Consider the following 21,382-nt stretch of genomic DNA (forward strand, 5'->3'; position numbering starts at 1 on the left):
AGAAAAAATAAGACGTGCGAATGAGCAAAAGCACAGCCGAGGGACCGGACCCAAAAGACAAGACAAGACAAGACCAGACCAGACGGAACGAGGGGCGTCTCTAAAGTTCAGGCAAAAGGGCGTGTCTCTGCTCGCTCCAGTTTACAAACTTCTTCTTTTTCCTTGAGCGTTGAGCAGCAGGAAGAAACCTTCTTCTAATTCTATAGAAAAGGAAGAAAACCACTCACAATCCTCGGATCTTGCTTTGTTGAGCGAGCCCGTCATTGAGATTTCTTTCCTTTCTCTCCATCTCTGTCCTCCATTTTCCTCTTATACGCCACTCTCCCTTCTCCGAGTGAAGCGCAAGCAGCTTTGTCTGCTCTGTCTGTTTAAAAGACAGTTCGATCATAATACCCGACGAGCCGAACACGAAGACGGAAAGCGACACAATGGACGCTGCTTCACAGCACCAGATCAAGACTCCTGAAGAGGCCGGTGAGTTTTCCTTATCCCATACGTTGGAGGCGGTATCGGGATGCTGCATGAGTTGGAGATAACCTGCTACTCTGCAAAGCGATTGAGCTTTGTCTGCGCAGATATAGTATCTGCAATTCAGAGTGAACAGGCAGTTCTCAATCTCAATCAATCTAGCCTGCCCCGCAACAAGACGAATCGATTGCTAATGCGCTTCTCATAGTGGCTCGAATTGCCTACCTCTCCAGCGATGTCGTTGTTTCTGTCCAGCCCGCCATTGGCACCGACTCCGAATTCTCTTCTCACCTGAACCGATACGCCAGCCGCAAGGACAGCAGCTTGGTCGCTCAGAGTGCTGATACAGTTCCTGAGGTTAGTCTACTCAAGGGCCATTTACCCCTCCTAAATGGTCTCCGAAAAATCCCCGATCTCTTTTTTGGAGGACTCTATAAGCCATTCTACTCATAATCCATGAAATGGAAAAATGAATTGAATGGCTTGTGCATAGAGTTCGCTGGCCGAGCCATTGCGATGTTGAACCACGTAATTGAATATAGCTGACCATCAAACCAGATCATCCCTGTACGACACAACACGGATCCTCTTCTCTCAGTATACACACCCATTCGAGCTGGCAAGCTCGTCTCAGTCACCACCACATCCAACATCCTTCTCCCATCCGTCTCACACCTATACAAATTGGCCAACTACCCTGTTGTCCTTCACGTCTCTCTTCAGCCCCGGACGTTCCCCGACTACTCGGTTATTACTGCCGTTCGTAACTCAGGATTCACATTTGTTCAGTCTGAGACCCTTCAGGAGGCCCAGGATTTGGCTCTGACTGCTCACGCTCTTGCTGTCCGAACTGGCAAGGGTGTCATTCACTTCTTTGCTCCTTCCACATCATCAAAGGATAAGCCTATTGCCATCGAGGATGCCGCTGTTGTTCGCGACGTTCTCGATATCGAGAGCGTTCGCCGATTCCAGGCTGGCTCTGCCCCCTCTTCACAGACCGGAATCTATGCGGACGATGGCCACATTGCCGTTTCTTCAGACCATGATGCGCCAGCAGTGAACGGTGCCGCCGCGAGTGGAAACCTCACTGTACCCCCTAGCGCGAACGCCTCCAAGGCTCCCTCAGCTGGAACATCGGTCAAGTCCAGCCAAGACAGCGAGGCCAGCACTCCTGTTGCTCCCTCATCAGTCGCCACCACCGTCGAGACTGCCCCCCCTCAGGTTACATCCGAAGATATCTATAAGTCGGCTGGACGTATCTGGGCTCAGCTCAAGGCATCAGTTGGCCGGGAGTACAGCGCCTTCGAGTATTCTGGCCCCCCTGATGCTGAGAACTGCCTCTTCATCTTCGGTTCCGATGCCGGTGCCTTCGCTCAAGCCATCGACGAGGCCCGGCCTGAGGAGATTTTCGCCAACACCGCCATCCTTACTCCCCGCCTCTACCGACCTTGGATCGGCTCTAGACTTGTCGAGGCCATTCCTCGATCGGTCAAGCGAATCGCTGTGTTGGAGCAAATCCACCGCAAGACTACCAAGTGGGGTCCTCTCCTCATTGACGTCTTGACTTCTGTGAAGAGCGGCCCTGGTGGCGTTGAGGCTATTGTTGGCCACCAGCTTGGCTACATTGCCCCGGATGTTGTCGTTCAGGCCCTGCGTGGTGTTCTGCAGAACCTCACTGCCGAGAAGCCTATCCAAAACCTCGAGGTCGGCAAGAAGGAGGTTTGGAAGGAGCCTACTGGTTATGACCTCCAGACTCCTCAGCTCGAAACCGCCTATACCAAGATTCTTGATCAGCTCTTTGGCAAGCGAGCCTACATTGCCAATGCTATCAAGTCTTCTACCACTGGCCTTTCTCCTAACGTTGCTGCTAGCCCTGAGTTTGGCTTCGGTTCCCTCCTGGCTCGCAAGCAACGCCGTGGCCAGTTCGTTTCTCAGGTTAAGGATGCTGCTACCAATGGTAGCTTCACTACCGATGCTCCTAAGAGCTGGTTGGCGCGATGGGCTATGAACGCTGATGATGCCACCAAGTCCACTGAGATTGCCGACGATGTCATTGCTAGACTTGAGACCGATGGCTCTTCGCTGGCTGCTGAGCTCCTCTCTGCCAAGGGTCTTTTCCGAAAGGAGTCCCTCTGGCTGACTGGCTCTGATGCCTGGTCATACGATCTTGGCAACTCCGGTGTTCACCACGTCCTTGCCTCTGGCGAGAATGTTAACATGCTCATCATTGACTCTACTCCTTATTCCGAGAGGGCTGCTGCTGATGCCAACCGCCGCAAGAAAGACATCGGTCTATATGCCATGAACTTTGGCAACGTCTATGTTGCTTCCACTGCTGTCTACAGCTCATACACCCAGGTTCTTCAGGCCCTTCTTGAGGCTGACAAGTTCGAGGGTCCTTCCGTCGTTCTTGCCTACCTCCCATACTTCGGTGAGACCGACTCTCCTCTCACTGTTCTTCAGGAGACCAAGAAGGCTGTTGACACTGGTTACTGGCCTCTGTATCGATGGAACCCCGATAACGAGAAGAAGGGTGAACCCAACTTCTCTCTCGACTCTGAACTGATCAAGCAAGAGCTCAAGAAGTTCCTTGCCCGTGACAACCAGCTCACTCAGTTGGCTGCCAAGGAGCCTAAGTTTGCCGCTGCCCTTGTCAAGGACTTCGGAAGTGAGGTGCGAGCTCAACAAAAGAGGAAGGCTAAGGATGCATACAACCAGCTCCTCGAAGGCCTGTTGGGCGCCCCTCTCACAATTCTATATGCTTCTGACAACGGCAATGCTACTACTCTGGCCAAGCGTTTGGCTAGCCGAGGTCGTGCTCGCGGCTTGAAGACTGCTGTTCTGGCTATGGAGGACTACCCAGTCGAAGATCTCCCTACTGAGGAGAATATTGTTTTCATCACTTCCACCGCTGGTCAGGGTGAGTTCCCCCAGAATGGTCTGCCTTTCTGGGACGCCATTAAGGACAACACTGGTCTCGACCTCGCTGCTGTCAACTACTCTATCTTTGGTCTCGGTGATAGCCACTACTGGCCTCGAAAGGAGGACAAGATCTACTACAACAAGCCTGCCAAGGATCTTGATCGTGTTTTGACCAACCTTGGTGGTAAGCATCTGATCGATATCGGCCTTGGTGATGACCAGGACCCCGATAGCTTCCAGACCGGTTACCAGGAGTGGGAGCCCAAGCTCTGGACCGCCCTCGGTGTCGATAAGGTCGATGGCCTTCCCGATGAGCCCCCGCCTATCACCAACGAGGACATCAAGCTGGCCTCCAACTACCTCCGTGGTACCATTGTTGAGGGCCTCAACGACCCCACAACTCTTGCTATCTCAGCCTCCGACCAGCAGCTCACCAAGTTCCACGGAACATACATGCAAGACGATCGTGATATCAGAGATGAACGAAAGGCCCAAGGTCTTGAGCCGGCCTACTCTTTCATGATTCGATGCCGTCTGCCTGGTGGTATCTCCACTCCCAAGCAGTGGGTTCAGATGGATGACATTGCCAATGAGCTTGGTAATGAGACTATGAAACTCACCACCCGACAAACCTTCCAGTTCCACGGCGTTGTCAAGAGCAAGCTCAAGCCTGCTATGCAAGCTATCAACCGAGCCCTCATGACCACCATTGCTGCCTGTGGTGACGTGAACCGAAACGTCATGTGCAGTTCGCTCCCTACCCAGTCTAAGTACCACCGTCAAGTCTTTGCCTGCTCGCAGCTTATCAGCGACCACCTCTTGCCATCAACCACTGCCTACCACGAGATTTGGTTGACTGATGATGACAACAAGAAGACGCAGGTTGCTGGTGATGCTGTCCAGGACTTCGAGCCTCTCTATGGCCCTACTTATCTGCCTCGAAAGTTCAAGATTACCATTGCGATCCCCCCTCATAACGACACTGATGTGTATGCTCACGACATTGGTCTGATTGCTATCAAGGGAGAGGACGGTAACCTTGCCGGTTTCAACGTTCTTGCTGGTGGTGGTATGGGTGCTACCCACAACAACAAGAAGACATATCCCCAGACTGGTCGCATGTTCGGCTTCTGTAAGACCGAGGATGTGCACATCGTCTGCGAGAAGATCATGCTTGTCCAACGTGACAACGGTGATCGCAAGAACCGAAAGCACGCTCGTCTCAAATATACTATTGACGACATGACTGTGCCTGTCTTCCGCAGCAAGGTTGAGGAGCTCTGGGGCAAGAAGTTCGAGAATGAGCGACCTTTCGAGTTCAAGAGCAACGTTGATACCTTTGGCTGGCAGAAGGATGAGCATGGCCTCAACCACTTCACGTTCTTCATCGAGAACGGTCGTATTGAGGATACCCCTGAGTTCCAGATGAAGACTGGTCTGCGTGAGATTGCCAAGTCTCTCAAGGGTCAGTCTGAGTTCCGTCTCACCGGTAACCAGCATCTCATCCTTAGCAATGTCGCTGATGAGGATCTTGATGATGTCAAGCAACTCATGAAGAAGTACAAGCTCGACAACATTCAATTCTCGGCTCTTCGTCTCAGCTCTTCTGCTTGTGTCGCTTTCCCTACCTGTGGCCTTGCCATGGCTGAGTCTGAGCGATACCTGCCTGTACTCATTTCCAAGCTTGAGTCATGCCTTGAGGAGAACGGTCTTCGCCAGGACTCTATTGTTATGCGTATGACCGGTTGCCCCAACGGTTGTGCTCGTCCTTGGTTGGCCGAGGTTGCTTTCGTCGGTAAGGCTTATGGTGCTTACAACATGTACCTTGGTGGTGGTTACCACGGCCAGCGCCTCAACAAGCTATATCGTCAGAGCATCAAGGAGGATGAGATCCTCGCCATCATGAAGCCTCTCCTCAAGCGATATGCTCTTGAGCGCAACGAGGGTGAGCGCTTCGGTGACTTCTGTGTCCGCTCTGGTATCATTGTTGCTACCACTGATGGCCAGAACTTCCACGATAACGTAAGTCCCTTCGAGCCCATTACAAGTAACAATAACTAACAGCCATCCAGGTTGCCGAGGAAGAAGAGGACGAGGAGTAAATCACGACTAAAAAGACTGAACGAAAATTGTGGTTAGCATCAACCGGGACACGAAAAGAATGAAGGATCTGTTGGACGAACCTTGATATCATGATTTTTTGCTTTATTTTGCATAGCTTGATGTGGAATTTACTTGGCCGGCGCAACTGATAGGAACGCATTTATTCCATGTAGAAACACTTTCGCAATGATTTGAGACTTTGCTTGAATCATCTAGACTGTTGAATTACATAGACTTTTATTTCAACTTCAAGCTTAAAACTTAACCCTTGCGTCACATCCATGTTATTTTAACAAGCACCATCGTATTGAACCCGGGGTATACACATTTATCCTCTGCTATTTACACAATTCATACCCCAGAAGCGAATTCCTGACATATACCCATTAAACAAAACTTTCTGATCAAAACATTCGTTGCCTCGACAATCATGGCCGGCATCATATAATTTCCGAGAACTCATCTGCTCAATCGTCATCCTCCCAGCGAAAATAGTTGGGGAGAGTTGTTCATTTCCATGCAGATGTAAATGCCAAAACGCCAAACCACGCCAATGCAGATGCCCATTTTCTAAATGCATAACAAAAAATCAAGCGCAAATACTTTAAGATGATGTGTGCATCAACTGCGTAGGTTGCTCGACACACTGCTCATCTTGTCGTTGACCCTCTCCTTTAGACCGCCCATCCATCGAGGTGCCTTGAGACTCAAGCGGACGCGACCTTCCACTATCATGTTGATCACGTTGAGGACGGCAAACGTGGTGGAGCCGATCGCACGGAAGACGGCGAGAGCGGCGACTGACCAGAGGAGAAAGCGCAAGTAATAGTTGTCGCCAATGCCTCTAGCACTGTAAATCTCCGATACAGCCATACCAAGGATACCGTTGCCGATCATCCATGTGAGAACGAGGTAGGTTCGTACACTCTTGTAGTAATCCTCTTGCAGTTGAGATTCGCTAGGTGGTGACTCAGGAACTTCGAGACGATCACGGAGATTGCGAAGAGCCTCATCATATCCACTGTCAATATCGAGCTGTTCACTGGGCATGTCCAGCTCGACAGTCTCACCCTTACCCACGGCACCACCAAGATCTGTCTTCATGACATTGTCACCCTTGGTACCCCAGGTAACATCGTGTGTGTTACAGAAAGCGTAGACTTGTAAGGTGCAGATGTAGCTAGGAAGAAGGATGAAGTACTGGGCCGAAGATGTGATCATGTGCCATGGATCGAGATACATGATAGACATGATGAAGTACATGCCGATTGTAGACAGGATAGACACAATCATATTCGTAAAGACGTTATCACCCATCTGGATCTTGTCTTTGGACGTGAGTTGGTGAATAATGATGTAAAATGTAGCAAATGTCGTGTAAACCATGATGATACTGTAAATAATCATGCTGATCAGGTACAGCTTCTTGGAGCCTTGAGGTCGATTACCGAGCGAAAGGATGAACTGCGTTGATATGAGAAGCACACAGGCATACCGCAGAACGTGGAAGATGACGGTAGCGATGTTGTGTCCGAACGGGTCGACTTTTGGGTCTGTCAAACCGCCTGCAACGAAGTAGAAGGTGAGGTAGAAGTTGGCCAGCGAGAAGAAGGTGAACATGAGCTGAATGAACTGATACAAGAACTCCATGTGCAGAAGGATTTTACGGGCAAGGGTGTGGTCAGTGAACCAAATCTGCTTGAAGTGGACAAGGGAGTAGACAGCGGCAAAGAAGGCACCATTGAGCCATCGACGACGTTGAGAGATGAATTCGGGAACAGTATCTACACCGAGTTAGTATTGCTTTCATGATTTAAAGTAGTGGAATATCTTACCAGGCACATCGGTTTCACCAGTACATCCCTTGACGTACTTGAGAACCCATCTTTCACCACGTTTAGCGACCAACTCCCAGCAAAGGATACGATCTTCAGCGAGGTACATGTTGGCTGTGAAGACATCGGCGTGTTGACCATGCAATGTCTCACCCTTGAAGTACTGACTGAGAGGACCGTGACCAGTTTCGTCATTCTGAAGCGCGTGGTACCGGTACGCACTCAGGGCTCCGGGAAGGACAGTGATGTATCCAAAGACGGATTCAAGAGGTTTATCAAGGATGTTAGACATTTTGTACTCAAAGTTCTGAGACGCAACGAGAGGATTGAGCAGGTTAGCGCCCAGTCTGCCCTTCATCGCTTTAATCTCTCCACAAGCACCAGCAACGTTGGAGTCAGTATCGAAGGCCTTCCAGAGATGGTACAGTGAGGTGCCACTAGGACGAGTACCAACATCCAGCAAAATACAGACGTTCGGGTTAAGCGCCTTTCCAAAGGCATTGAAGAACCAACGGTGAGAGTTCAGCTTACGCTGGTTCTTTTCCTTGAGACAGAAAATCATCTGACAAGGAACAATGCCCTTCTCAGCACCCTTGAACTTGAGGTCGGAATCGAGGGAGACCTGGGTTGTGTACTCGTAGACGTGTGCTTGCACAGCGCGGTTGTTGACAAAGTTCTTTGCGATACCATGCTGGTAGACACCCATGGCAGCGAGCGCATCCAGAGTACGAGGGTGGATCTTCTCTCGACCATCAGAGACAATACAGACGACAATCTTTTGCCATCCAGTCTCACCCCAGGTACGGGAGCGGGTTCGAGAGCAGAAGTGTGAGATGTTCTTCATGACCGCATGCATCGTTCGAGTGAATCCTATTTCATCTTCGTTGTACATGGTGACACAAATGAACAATTCCGTCTCTCGAACAGTCTTGCCAAAGGTTTGTCGCAATGTGTAGCCTCTTTCAACAAAATCATCAGGGTCGCACGTAACAGCGGTGTAGCGCATGTGAGTGAACTCAACCTCACCTCTTCGAGGCAAGAAACTGTACAGAATTGTCGGGATTTTACACTCCAACACCAGTTCACCGTTGATGAGCTGGACCTCCTTTCTCACCATTTGAGGCGCGCGAACGCCTCTTCTCTCTTGTGCGCCAGTCGGGGCGGGCCCATAATGCTCTACCTTATCGTAGTCTTCCATGTCTCCCTCGTTCAGTGTGTCTTGCGACTCAGAGGACATATATGAGCTGCGGTCAACTGGATGAGGTCGTGCGTCACTCAGGTCGGATTCAGGCGCAAAGACATCGTCGTCATAAGTATCATGCAAAGGAATAGAGATAGTCGCATCGTCTGCAATTGGCGGGACAGGTTGCCTTGAGTTTGAAAAGAGAGGTGCCGGAGGAAGTGGACGTCTTGGACTGCCGCCGTATCTCGAGGATGGTGTTCCTGGTCTGGGGCTCCCATTCAGGTCGGAGGGCTCATACATGCCATCTGAAGGAGGAGGCCTTGATAGGTCGGATCTTGTGAATCCGGATACTCGTGACGAGGGCGTCCAGGGTCGCTGGGGAGAGCCATCATCATGCGTACCATAGGACACATAGGAACCCCCAGGGGGCGCCATTGATGGGGCATCGTCGAAGATGGAACCTGATCTCGATGATCGAACACTCGGCTGATAGTTGAGGTTTCGAGGACTTCGGATACTAGGAAGTTTGTCATGTGAGTTTACATCCCTTAAGCGGCTCAATGGGCGCGGTGGTACGGGAGGTGTCATGTCTAATCCAAGGTGCTGTTGTTCCCTGTGAACTCTTCGTCTGTCGCTGATACCGCCGGGAATCTCTGGTAGATCCCGAGGAAGATGTGCAAATGCGACATGGACACTAGTTCTATTCTTGTTCTGCAGCTTTGCAGTCTGGCCGCGGATAACTGGCCTCTTAGGCAATAAGGTCTGGGATTCGGCCATTGAAGAAGCGTATGAAGGGGGATTTGGTGAAGGATGTTCTTGATTCTGGTTGGAGATCTTTCCTCGGGTGTCATCTTGTTGGACAGGGCTGGACCTGAAGGCCCGTTCCCCCCTTTCTGAAGACATGGTGATGCTCACAGATGAAATTGACAATGGAGGAGGAAACGCTACTGGCGGTTTGAGAGGGGAGGGTGTTGTCTTTGAAGGTGAGGTAGAAGGGGAAACAGAAGGAGATGAGGGAGGGCGTGCAGGAGGTGCCTGTGTGTGATTCTGGCTAGGTGATGAGGGTGGTACATACGTATGAGAGTCGTAGTGTTCTTCGGATGTCAACAGTCTCACAGCAGCGGGACTGTAACCGGTGGGTGTGTGAAGGTCCTCGTCATCATAGGGAGGGAGGCTGTAGTCGGGCGGGCGCGACATATTCGGATCCATAACTGGCGAGAAGAGGCTGGAATGGAATGCAGTGGACACGGGTACTTGCGACAATACGAGCTGAGCTATTCGAGTAACGGTTCAGGGTCTGAAAAGCGAAGGATACTTTGTATCTCGACGGCTGCTGCCGCTGAGACGATCCGAATCGCGTACTAGAGATGGTGAAAGCAGTGTTGGTGTTGATGTTGATTTGCGCCTCCTGTTGGTGGTTCAAACTCTGATATCAACGAGGCGTTGATTGTGTACGAGCTTATGGCCGGTGTAGGTTTAGATCGTCGTCGAATGGCGGTGGGACAAGACAAAGACAGCAGAGACAAACAACGCGCAGATTGGTATCGCAATGCAAGACAGTGAATGATTCTTCGGAATGTCTCCTTTTTCGTTAAAATGTTGTAGTACAATAGGACAGGTAAAGTATAGTAGAATAAAGTAAAGTACGGAGCGAGCGGAGCTTTGGATCGGGTTTGGTTGCGGGTATGAGAGAGGTGAGGATCCAATGGTGGGGGAGGAGCTTAGGATGGTACTCCAAACAAATTACGTCGCACTGTTGGCATGGCAACGTAGCCCAATTCGGACAGCTCTGTCTTACACCAGGTCTCACAATTTCTGGCGGCCCGCTTTGTTTCAGTGACTGGGAGACCATCAGTGGAGGTTGATTAATTGCTTGCATTTCTTCAACATTCAATTCATTGCTTTTAGTCTCTCGCTTATATTCTCAGTTGCTCAATTGAGAACCATCATGACACTGAGAGCTCTTACTCGACTGTTTACTCTCCCCCCCGAGACACCCGTGGATGAACTACAACAGGTGTGACGATCACCTAGCAACAGTGACACAGCCTTCCCTGAACCATGGATCATGGCGCTTAGCATCTGAGAGTGGATCCTCCATTCAACGGTCTCGATCCTACACTGTACCTGATCGGTAAATAACAAGCAATCACAGACGTAAGCTCGGAGTATTTCAAATTCCAATTCATTGGTATAACTAACTTGAGGGCGAGAACAAGAGTAGAGCTAATAGCAGGACTATCAAAGTAGTTTCATCCCCTGATATCAAGGGTCGAACCTTGGTCAAGGCTCTACGTACACCCTAACCTTGGAAACAAAGCTTTGTTTTCGGACAACCTCAATAACCTTTTCGACGCCACAAACACATGACCAATATTTTGACTTGGATGTGGTTCGTACTTCCAAGGTCAGGGTAGACACATTCTTCTTGAAGCTTGAGCGTCTTGAAGTGAGACTGTGCGTTGATTGATGAGCCATACCCTGGACACGTCAGCCACGAGGCGAGATCACGATCACAAAACAAGCATCCAGTTTAATATAGATACGCGGGCGGGTCACAGCATAAACGAGCTTTAGACTCAATGATGCGATTTTAGAACAGCCACGAGAATTCGAAACAAGGTAGTTATTAATGCGTATCCAGAAAGAACTCCATCACGAAAAAAAGATTGACAATAAAACTGTGATACAAGACGGTGAGCTGCAGTTCCAAAAATTCCGTGTCATATATGAATAGGCGGTCTTCAAACGGCTCCCAATGAGGCCTTTCTTTTCATGAGTAGTCAAGGCTGTTATCACAACCCCGTTCAAGGTGAACGTTAAATAAACGACGTGGAAACTCTACATCATCATAACCACTTGCAAATTGAGGGGGAGTCAACGTTCGTGAGCCAACGAAGCCAACAGAGACGGTATCAAGCTGATGAGCCGACCCGATGCTTCTGATAGCCGAGATCATCAGAGAGAATGGCAAGACCAAAAGGCGAGTTTCTTGTCCTCTTATACCTCGGACCTTGACACGTCAATGGCTTTGAAGAGAAGGCAAAGTTGTCATCGATCCAACCACCACGCTACATAACATGCTTTCCCCTCAAAGTATCCAGGAAGAACCCCCGAGATGCCACGTGAACTGTTCTTTTAAGAAGAGGTCTCATCCTCGAAAGGGGCTTGAGGAAGTTTGCTCAGTGCTTTTCGAGGTTCTGCTTCCAACGGGTTTGCAAAATCTGTCATCTCATATCACTGGATCATTACTGCGCAGCCAAAATGGAAACGATTGAAGAAATTCAAGGTGAGCTTCGCTCCGACCCGACACCACAAGATGCCAGACCTCTTGAAGCCAAGACGAGATCAACAACTGCAGTGCTACAAAATCCACTAGCCAACATGACGCAGGACGAACTGGTCGCCGATGCAGAGAACTTCGCCCAGGATAAGGGATTGGACAGCTACAGGTCGTGGTTTTCCAAAGGCGCACTCATAGCCAAAGTCGTCAACACGCCCAAAGGATACGAGGCGATAGAGGAGTTGACAGAAGAGGACAAGCAGCTTCTGAGGGACGAAGATGAACATCGTTGGAAGTCTCAGCCAAAGATGCTTTACTTCCTCTGCGCATTGTGTGCGGGCTGCGCTATTGTGCAGGGCATGGATCAGACAGTCATCAATGGTGCACAGGTAAGTCCTCCCTGAGTATCAAGAGGCAAACAGACTGATAATCCAGCACTTCTACTTCGAAGAGTACAACATCAAAGATAGAGCGCTGCAAGGTCTGACAAACGGCGCACCATATGCCTCTGCTGCCCTGATCGGGTGCTGGCTCAACGCCCCCTTGAATAGATATTTTGGCCGTCGAGGAACCATCGCCTTTTCCTGTCTTTTAGCTTTCGTCACAGGAATATGGCAAGCTGCTGCTAACAGTTGGATATGTCTCCTCATTGCACGCTTCACCCTCGGACTCGCAGTCGGCGCCAAGTCAAGCACCACTCCCGTATATGCAGCCGAATGTGCACCAAAGGCAATCCGAGGCGCCTTGACCATGATGTGGCAGATGTGGACTGCCTTCGGCATCATGCTCGGCTTTGCTTCCTCTTTAGCTTTCCAGAATCTCAATTGGCCGAACCAGTACGCACCTTGGAGATGGATGATTGGCTCAACGTCTCTTCCACCATTGATTGTTGGTCTTTTGGTCTTCCTTCTCCCCGAGAGTCCGCGTTGGTATATGGATAGGGGAGATTTTCAGAAGGCATACCTTTCGTTTAGGAAGCTTCGTCGGGCTGACCTCCAAGCTGCTCGGGATCTCTATCTCGCTTGGAAGTTCTTGGAGGCTGAGCAAAAGTCCAAAGAAGGCCGGAAAACCTTGAAGGAGCTCTTTGCAGCACGGAGGAACTGGAGAGCTGCGCAATCTTCGTGGTTCTGTATGCTCATGCAGCAATTCTGTGGCGGTATGCCCCCGAAAACACCCACGCCTTCAGTACTATGTAACTAACAAGTCTACAGTTAATGTAATCGCATATTACAGCACAAAGATCTTCACAGATGCAGGATACACTCGATCTCAAGCCCTCCTGGCCTCATTCGGTGGCGGTGCCATCAACTGGATCTTTGCGCTGCCTGCAATTTGGACTATTGATACCTTTGGTCGCCGTAACCTCCTGTTAGTTACGTTCCCCATGATGAGTGCTTGCCTGTACTGGACCGGCTCATGCTTCGGGATTGAAGACAACGGGCTTCGTCTTCCTCTCATCGCCACCAGTATTTACATCTTCATGGCCGTTTACTCACCTGGTCTCGGTCCGGTTCCCTTTACATATAGCGCAGAGGCATTCCCCCTGCATATTCGGGCTCTTGGTATGGCCTCAGCAACATCAATTACCTGGGCATTTAACTTTTTACTCAGCTTTACTTGGCCTATGATGGAAAAAGCATTTAAACCATCGGGCGCCTTTTACTGGTATGCGACGTGGAACATGGTCGGATTCGTGTTTACGTATTTCCTGCTTCCAGAGACGAAGGCACTGTCGTTGGAGGAACTGGATATCGTGTTTAGCGTCCGGAATCGTGATCATGTTCGACACTACTCCAAGCGAATGGGATGGTACGCAAAGAGGCTCATGGGTCGGAGCCCGGATCCCATGCCACCGTTATATGAGTTGGAGAATTCCACCGTTGGATCAGTGTCCGAAGTGGCAGCCAAGCAGACCAATGGCTCATCTGCTTAAGAAGTAGTCGTGAGTGATCGATGTAATGTATCAGGACATTCTCTCAGATTAAGGGCTGGGAGTTTCAATTAATGATTAGGGCGCAAGGCTTGGGCAAGGTTCAATTGATGTCTCTATAAAAATTAGGCTCTTTATGATGCGTTTTATGAGAAAGGCCCTAAATGCCGAATGCCATAGTGTTGCCTTTCAGAGCGTTCAACTTGCCTCCATGTCCCACCCAGACTTTTTTGCATATATCGTTTGAGTAGGAAGATTAAACGAAGGCTCCAAGCGATTATGAATCAATACTATTGATTACGGCTACAAACCCTATCGTTGTTCGGGAGGAAGACGATAAACAAAAGTTCCAGAGCACGTTTGTCTCAAAGTGTAAGGTGACAATAAGACGAGCACTTCGCCATTGATGAAAGATCGTCAAACAAGACAGTATAGAGCTCAGGCACCAACTCCAAAGAAGCAACATATCAATTCAATTTGCCGTTGACTTCTACGTAGCAATTTCGCAAGATAACGTCGTATCTAGCGAGCTCACAACACCATGACTTTAGACCTACCTAGGCGTCATTCAGTCTGACTGTTGTGTATGAGTTTTATTTGAGGGCAGAGCTTGGGGTCCCCTGTAGCTGTGTTACCCACCGTAGATAGCTCGCCATAGTGGAGACCAATCACTGTGAGATCCCAGCCGAGGCTTGCGAAGCACCTCTTATCACTGAGCGATGAGACGGGATCTTCATTCCAAAGCTCCCATCTCCTCTTTTACCTCTCAAATCTTTGTATAGCCCCATCCATTGACATTGTGAAGCTTCACGCCAAGAAGCAACAATGGATGAAAAGGCCCAACTTCCGCCTTACAGCTCCGTTTCGCTTCCAGCGCCAGTTGGCCTTCATCCTGGTCAACAGCGGAACAGATGGTTGTTGCGTCGCTCACGCGGTATCAGGCTCTTTTTTCTAGCCTGTTTGACCTTTATTGTCTTTGCTCAATGGCGACAACTGGCACCGCGAAACCAGACTGCTTTGTCTATCCAGAAACTCAATGAAGACCTCGAGACGTGTAAGAAGTTCCGTGTCAAGCCGCAAGACCCGCCTGGTCTCGGCCGAGATAAGAATGCTCGTTATATCGACGGCGGCAAGCCCACTTTGATCAAGAATGCTACTATCTGGATTGGAGAGCCTTCGGAGGGAACTAGCCAAGAGGATGCGTATGCCGGCAGGGGCTGGGAGTGGGTGCAGGGAGATGTCTTTCTCGAGAAGGGTCTCATTCAACGCGTTGAGAAGGACATCAAGACTGCTTCGCTACCTGATGACACAATTATATACGAGGCTCATGGTCGCCGCCTGACCAGCGGTATTGTTGACACTCACAGCCACGCTGGAGTCTATCCCTTGCCCTCTCTGGAGGGTAACTCAGATGGCAATGAGATGTCGGATAATATCACACCTTGGGCTCGAGCTATCGACTCATTGCTTCCGCTTGATCCTCAAATCGAGGTCATCAAGTCAGGCGGTGTTACAACTTCACTTATCCTTCCTGGTTCCGGCAACAACATCGGCGGAGAGGCCTATGTCATCAAGCACGCAGTTGGCAAACCCGATGGCCGCAAAGAAATCAGTGCCGTGGACTTGCTTGCCGACCCAGACCGTAACTGGCGATACATGAAGATGGCATGTGGTGAAAACGCGAAGCGCGTCCATGGCCGGGTTGGAAACAGGCCATTCAGCCGTATGGGTGAAAGCTATGAGTTCCGCCACGCCTTTGAGCAAGCAAGAGATTTGATCCGGAAGCAGGATGACTGGTGTGCCAAGGCTGAGTCTCAGGGTGTTGAGTCGTTGGATGAGTATCTTCCTGGAGAGATTGCTTGGGAGGCTCTCACTGCTGCGCTTCGTGGTCAGGTTCATATCAACACACATTGTTACACGATCCCCGACTTGGAGGCTATGGTGGACCACACCAACGAGTTCAAGTTCCCTGTCCGAGCCTTCCATCATGCTCACCAGACCTATCTGGTTCCAGAGGTAAGACCCTGTTGTATTGAGAGGCTTCTTTTACTAATATCTATTAGATCCTCAAGCGAACTTGGGGCGGACGTCCTCCTGCATCTGCTCTTTTCGCCGATAACATGTTCTACAAGACTGAAGCATACATTGGCTCAGAGTATGCTGGAAAGATCCTTCATGAGAATAACCTCACGGTAGTGTATGTCAGCGACAACCCTGTGATCAACGCCCAGCATGTCCTTTTTGAAGCAGCCAAGGCTTACCACTACGGGCTTCCTTACCACGTCGCACTGGCCAGTGTGACATCTGCTCCCGCTGAACTGCTCGGTTTGGGCAAGCGTCTAGGAAAGGTCAAGCCTGGTTTTGATGCCGACGTTGCTGTCTGGGATAGTAACCCTCTTAGCGTTGGCGCAACTCCTGTGCAAGTCTGGATTGACGGCACAGCTCAGTTCGAGGACCCTATTGAGCTGATGAAATCACAAGAAGCAGCTGCATTCGTGGAGAAGCCTGCCGAGATTGTTGAGGAGCCAAGCAGGCTCGATACTCTACTCTTCACTGGCGTCAAGAAGGTGTTCCTTGAAGATGAGAAGACTTACGAATCTCAAGACAAGCCCGTCAATGTGGTCGTTCAAAACGGCAAGATTTCTTGCATTGGCACTTGCGACCAGGAGTTCCAAGCTGTGGCTGCAACTGGCGCAAAGACCATTGCACTCAAGAATGGTTATTTGACCCGATCTTTCACAGCTGTTGGTGGTACTCTGGGTCTTAGCGAGATTGATGCCGAGGACGCAACTAACAATGGACCCAACCCATTGATCTTCTCTCGGGCTATCGATGGCCTTGCTCTTGACTCCAAGAAGTTGCATGTTGCCTCTCGATATGGAGTTACCAGAGCCGTCTCAGCACCAGTCTTTGTAGGTGGCGCAACCCATTTCGGTACCAGTGTCGGATTCTTGACTTCGGCATTGACGACCCTCGAAGAAGGTGCAGTTTTTGCTCCCGACCTGGCAGTTCACTACACTCTGGACCTGAATGTCAGAGGTTCAACGAGCTACTCAGCCGCTTTTGGTGGATTGAGGAACAAGTTACTCACTGCTGCTACAACGCCGGAACCCGCGGGCAATCCGTTCTCAGAAGCGGCCTACCTAAAGAAGGTGATCAGTGGCGAGCAAATTCTTGCCCTCACCATCAACAGTGCAGATGGCATTGCAACAGCTCTTCGAATCAAGTCCGAGATCGAGGGTGTCCTCACAGCAGCAGACTCAAGCAAGAGAGTCGCGGGTCTCAAACTGGCCATCATTGGTGGTGCTGAGGCTCACCTGGTGGCCAAGGAGCTTGGAGAAGCTGGCGTTGGAGTCATCCTGTCTCCACTGCAGGCAAAGGGTGAAAGCTGGGACTCACGTCGCGCCTTGACCGGTGCACCACTCACCAATGGCACAACCATTGATGCCTTGGTTGACGCAGGTGTGATTGCTGCGATTGGGCTGCAAGAAGACTGGGAGCTTCGTGACTTGGGATTTGCAGCTGGCACTGCATTCAAGAATGGAGGTGGACGATTGAATGAGAAGGAGGCTATTGATCTTGTGAGTAGCAACATTTACAAGATTCTTGGGGCAGACGAAAACTCAGCCAAGGATTCTGGTCACTTTATGGTGACAGAGGGTAGCCCTCTTGAGATTGGATCGAGAATCAAGGCTGTGGGACATGGCAGGGGTGATGTATCTGTGTTTATCTAGCTAGGGGTAGCTTTTGGTAGGGACGATTCTTCAAGTAATCGAGGAATAGTTGGATGAATGATATGTGCCTATCTTCAATCCACTATTTGTATAGCCCACATGAAACTTGATACTATGTACAAGACGGTGATAAAATTCCAAGCCTATCTAGACCAGGTTACGCAAAGACGTCATTCTTGTTTCTCTGACCCTACCTAAAATTTACTAAGATCTTCATAATGCTGCAATTTGAGAGTTGAGTACAGCATATGCTCTTGATAAACACTTTCTCATCTCCTTTGATATGAATGTTGTTGTAGATTTATAATATGAGTGGCAATCTGCAAATGAGGCCATCGCCAACAGAAATACAGTGGGAGCCGAGCCTTCGGGAAGCGGGGATTACAAACAGTGACGCGCGGGAACAAAGTGGAGCATCGCGCGCGGGTAATGACCAAGAGCGATTCCATTGGCTGAGATCGTGAATCTGGTCGATTTCGGCAGAGGATTTCGGAAGTAGCGAGCGGAAAACGGAAAATGCTCCACAAGCCATGATAGCCCCATTATCATGGACCAAGAGGATAAATAGCTTGAGGACCCCGCCATGATGAATGAGCTAGGTACAGTAGAATTATATACAAGATAAAGCACAGTATAACTAGCAGTCAACAAATAGCAGTTCATGTGGAATTGGCCTCTTATTGCAAAACGAACTTTCTCGACCTCCTTATTCAAGTCGTTTTCCTTTTCATCTCAGAGACATTCACATTCGTCCACCATGTCAAAGGTTGCCCCTGTAATTGCGCTATCCCATGGCGGTGGTAAGTCAACACCATGTGATCTGCCTCAATCATCGATATAGCTGACACGATTAGGCCCGATGCCTGTTCTTGGCGACCCTAGGCATGAAAGCATTGTCTACTCCCTAAAGAACCGCGTCCCCAAGATCCTCAAGCTTGGCACCCCAGATCAACCCCGAGCCATCATCCTTGTCACCGCTCACTGGTCAACTGCAAAGCCCACCATCTCATCAGGCGCATCTCATAAGTTACTCTACGACTACTATGGGTTCCCTCGTGAATCATACTCTCTCAAGTACCCAGCACCCGGACATCCAGAGATCGCAAACGAGATCGCCGATGCTCTGCGCGGAGAAGGTCTTACACCTGAATTGGATGACGAGCGAGGATGGGACCACGGAGTCTTTATTCCGCTCCTGCTCGTCAATCCCAAAGCCGACATCCCCGTAGTCCAGGTCTCGGTTCTTGAGTCAGAAGATCCTGAAGAACATCTCCGCATGGGCGCAGCACTGCGAAAACTGCGAGCCAATAATATTGCCGTCGTTGGCTCAGGATTTGCAAGCTTTCATAACATTCGCGCCATGATGATGCTGGGTAGCTCGGGACCTGAACAGCAAGCGCAATTCCGAACCTTGTCTGATGAATGGAACAACACATTGACTGAGGCGGCACTCAAGAAGGATACAGATGAGCGGTGGAAGGCTCTCAAGGGGTGGAGGAAATTTCCATATGCCGATATGATGCACCCGCCTAATGGAGGAGAGCACTTTATGCCATTGCTTGTGTGCGCGGGAGCAGCAAGGGAGGGAGAAGAGACGAGAAAGTACAACGATGAGTATGTTGGAGTTGAAATTAGTACCTTCTATTGGGGATCGGAGGAAGAGAGCAAACTGTAGATGTTTATTGAATTTAGCATTGTTGAACAGAGTATCATGGTTATTTGGTATGCTTGTTGTAAGCCAAGCTTGAGTGTGGATGCCCCTCATGTCAGAACCTTAATTGGTAACTCCATCTCACTCCCATTGGAACAGAGACCCCTACCAATCCCCTGATTTACAGGTACAAATACCTCTGACAGCAGGTTACATGCAATAGGAAAGATGTGCATCCCCTACCGCAGATGCAGGCAGAATGTCAACATCGAAAAGCCGCCTCAAACCCACTATTCGTGACCCGCTGCCGTCATCACTGGCTTGGCTCGCCCAGTCCGCCGTTGTCAAGAGTCTTAGCTGACGTCAAGACGAGAAAAAGATCAAGTCTATAGAATATTAGAGTCCAAGGAAAATCTTGTTGCAATTACATGTGGTCATATTCTGAAAATGTTCAAAACTGGAATTCGGTCGTTGTCCTGCCGTTTAAATACATTCAACGCCGCAAAGCATCTCCCACGCTTCACTGCCCCTCCAACACCCTCCATACAAGCTCACATTCGCACACTTACACCATCACCGCTACCAAAGCTCTATACAACAGCGAGCAGCATGGGTCAGCATTACAAGCCCACAATCGACGCAAAAGTCGTCAAAGTCTTTGTTCTCGAGACTGATACTCCTCATCCTCACACTCAGACCGAGCGCGGTTCGTTTGGTGAGATTCTGCATCGCCACTTTTCAGAGGCTGGAAGTAAGCATCATCCTCCGCTGGGCGTTGAGACAGAGCAGATCTTTGTCGTGACAGAAGAGGGCGGCCGTATGCCCAAGGTGGAGGAGTTTGAGGGCTACGATGGACTGCTCATCACGGGCAGTATGTATGACGCGCATGGCGACAACCAGTGGATTCATGACTTGCTCGATCTTTTGAAGCGTGAGTAGCCCGTTATCTCTCTCTTGGAATGTAAACTCACTGTTCCTAGAACTATGGATAAAGCGCCCAGACTTTCACTTCACAGGCGTTTGCTTTGGCCACCAGGTTCTTTCCCGTCTTTTAGGAGGCAAAGTTGGCCCTTCGCCTACAAACGACTGGGAACTTGGTCACAATGCAATCACCCTCACACCCGTAGGAAAACGCCTCTTCCGTACACACGATGACAAAGTCTACCTCCATCAAATGCACCAAGACCAAGTCCTCGAAGCCCCCACCGTTGAGTCATCAAACGGCCTTCTCGAGCCCGACACCGACGTTCATGTCTGGGGTACGAGTAATCACACATCCATTCAGGGATTGTATATCCCCAACCGACTATTCACAACACAGGCGCATCTGGCGTTTGACGAGGACATGGTCAAGAGACAGATTCAGATGAGAATTGATAGTGGTGGGATCAAGGATCTAGAGCATGCGGATCGGGCGGCTGAGACGGCGGATCTGGACCATGATGGAGAGCAAGTTGCGTCAGCGATTCTGAGGTTGTTTAGGTACGATGATGATGGTATGTCGTGGGACTGAGTTGGTTTAAATAGACCGGAAGATAGATGGCAATAATTTGGGTAAAATGTTCTAAAAGCAGGTCTAATATCATGGTCCTTTTGCCCTCGCGCATGAGAGATAAACTCTCAACTTGTTGGTTCTCTTCGGCTATGAGATCTGATAATCAATGTCACTGAATTAACCTTTCTAATATTATCATCTATATTTAAATTTACCTTGAATTAAGGAGTTTTCCTACCACGTAGATTAAAATATAGGTTATTAGTTACCATATTGGCAGAATGAAATAGTGAATTAACAGTTCAAAGGCAAGGAAGGCACAATATATCACATTGCTTCTTGTAGAGTAATAATTCATTGCGTAGAAAGAGCACATGGAGACCAGTATAGGCTTAGCATTTATATCCGAAAATCTTCGTGCATGTTGCTGATACACGTCACTTTGAGCACAAGTCTGTGCTTGAGCCTACAATCTTGAGTCTGAAAACAGAGATCCCGCATAGTTTTACTCCAAGCTGTTCTAGATATCGTGTATCCCTTTCTTGAGAGGTTCAATCTTTTCAATTTCCTCTAGTCTGCTGGCCCAAAGCTATGCACTATGGAGGTCATGGAAACCAAGGCATGATACAAACTTGTAGAATCAAGACCAAGCTCTCAACCAAATGTATACAGGCTTGCTTGTAACATCCCCCTTTGCGGGGATAGGTTACTTGGTCTTTGTGCTTTGCAGGGACATTGTTTGTTTTACCATCAGTTTGGCGGTAGAAATTATGTATAA

The 21,382-nt window shown here is 49.6% G+C and overlaps 6 protein-coding genes; 5 read left to right on the forward strand and 1 right to left on the reverse strand.

Annotated features, from left to right (window-relative positions):
* Positions 1 to 428: 428 nt before the first annotated feature.
* FFUJ_07810 (probable sulfite reductase (NADPH)) lies at positions 429 to 5,492 on the forward strand (the record flags this gene model as incomplete). XM_023578103.1 has 4 exons in its annotated part: positions 429 to 474; positions 677 to 825; positions 1,027 to 5,412; positions 5,463 to 5,492. The coding sequence occupies 4 exons, from the start codon at positions 429 to 431 to the stop codon at positions 5,490 to 5,492; spliced, it is 4,611 nt and encodes a 1,536-aa protein (XP_023431332.1).
* A 622-nt stretch (positions 5,493 to 6,114) lies between these two features.
* On the reverse strand, positions 6,115 to 9,708 carry FFUJ_07811 (chitin synthase class II; the record flags this gene model as incomplete). XM_023578104.1 has 2 exons in its annotated part: positions 6,115 to 7,277; positions 7,329 to 9,708. The coding sequence occupies 2 exons, from the start codon at positions 9,706 to 9,708 to the stop codon at positions 6,115 to 6,117; spliced, it is 3,543 nt and encodes a 1,180-aa protein (XP_023431333.1).
* A 2,067-nt stretch (positions 9,709 to 11,775) lies between these two features.
* FFUJ_07812 (related to myo-inositol transport protein ITR1) lies at positions 11,776 to 13,727 on the forward strand (the record flags this gene model as incomplete). XM_023578106.1 has 3 exons in its annotated part: positions 11,776 to 12,183; positions 12,230 to 12,950; positions 13,006 to 13,727. 3 exons carry the CDS (start codon positions 11,776 to 11,778, stop codon positions 13,725 to 13,727), a joined length of 1,851 nt encoding a protein of 616 aa, XP_023431334.1.
* Positions 13,728 to 14,549: 822 nt separating this feature from the next.
* Positions 14,550 to 17,458, forward strand: FFUJ_07813 (uncharacterized protein; the record flags this gene model as incomplete). XM_023578107.1 has 2 exons in its annotated part: positions 14,550 to 15,740; positions 15,788 to 17,458. The coding sequence occupies 2 exons, from the start codon at positions 14,550 to 14,552 to the stop codon at positions 17,456 to 17,458; spliced, it is 2,862 nt and encodes a 953-aa protein (XP_023431335.1).
* A 757-nt stretch (positions 17,459 to 18,215) lies between these two features.
* On the forward strand, positions 18,216 to 19,133 carry FFUJ_07814 (uncharacterized protein; the record flags this gene model as incomplete). XM_023578108.1 has 2 exons in its annotated part: positions 18,216 to 18,258; positions 18,313 to 19,133. The coding sequence occupies 2 exons, from the start codon at positions 18,216 to 18,218 to the stop codon at positions 19,131 to 19,133; spliced, it is 864 nt and encodes a 287-aa protein (XP_023431336.1).
* A 585-nt stretch (positions 19,134 to 19,718) lies between these two features.
* FFUJ_07815 (related to anthranilate synthase component II) lies at positions 19,719 to 20,622 on the forward strand (the record flags this gene model as incomplete). XM_023578109.1 has 2 exons in its annotated part: positions 19,719 to 20,040; positions 20,090 to 20,622. The coding sequence occupies 2 exons, from the start codon at positions 19,719 to 19,721 to the stop codon at positions 20,620 to 20,622; spliced, it is 855 nt and encodes a 284-aa protein (XP_023431337.1).
* Positions 20,623 to 21,382: the final 760 nt, after the last annotated feature.

This window comes from Fusarium fujikuroi, chromosome FFUJ_chr05 (assembly GCF_900079805.1).
Source record: "Fusarium fujikuroi IMI 58289 draft genome, chromosome FFUJ_chr05".
Taxonomy (NCBI): domain Eukaryota; kingdom Fungi; phylum Ascomycota; class Sordariomycetes; order Hypocreales; family Nectriaceae; genus Fusarium; species Fusarium fujikuroi.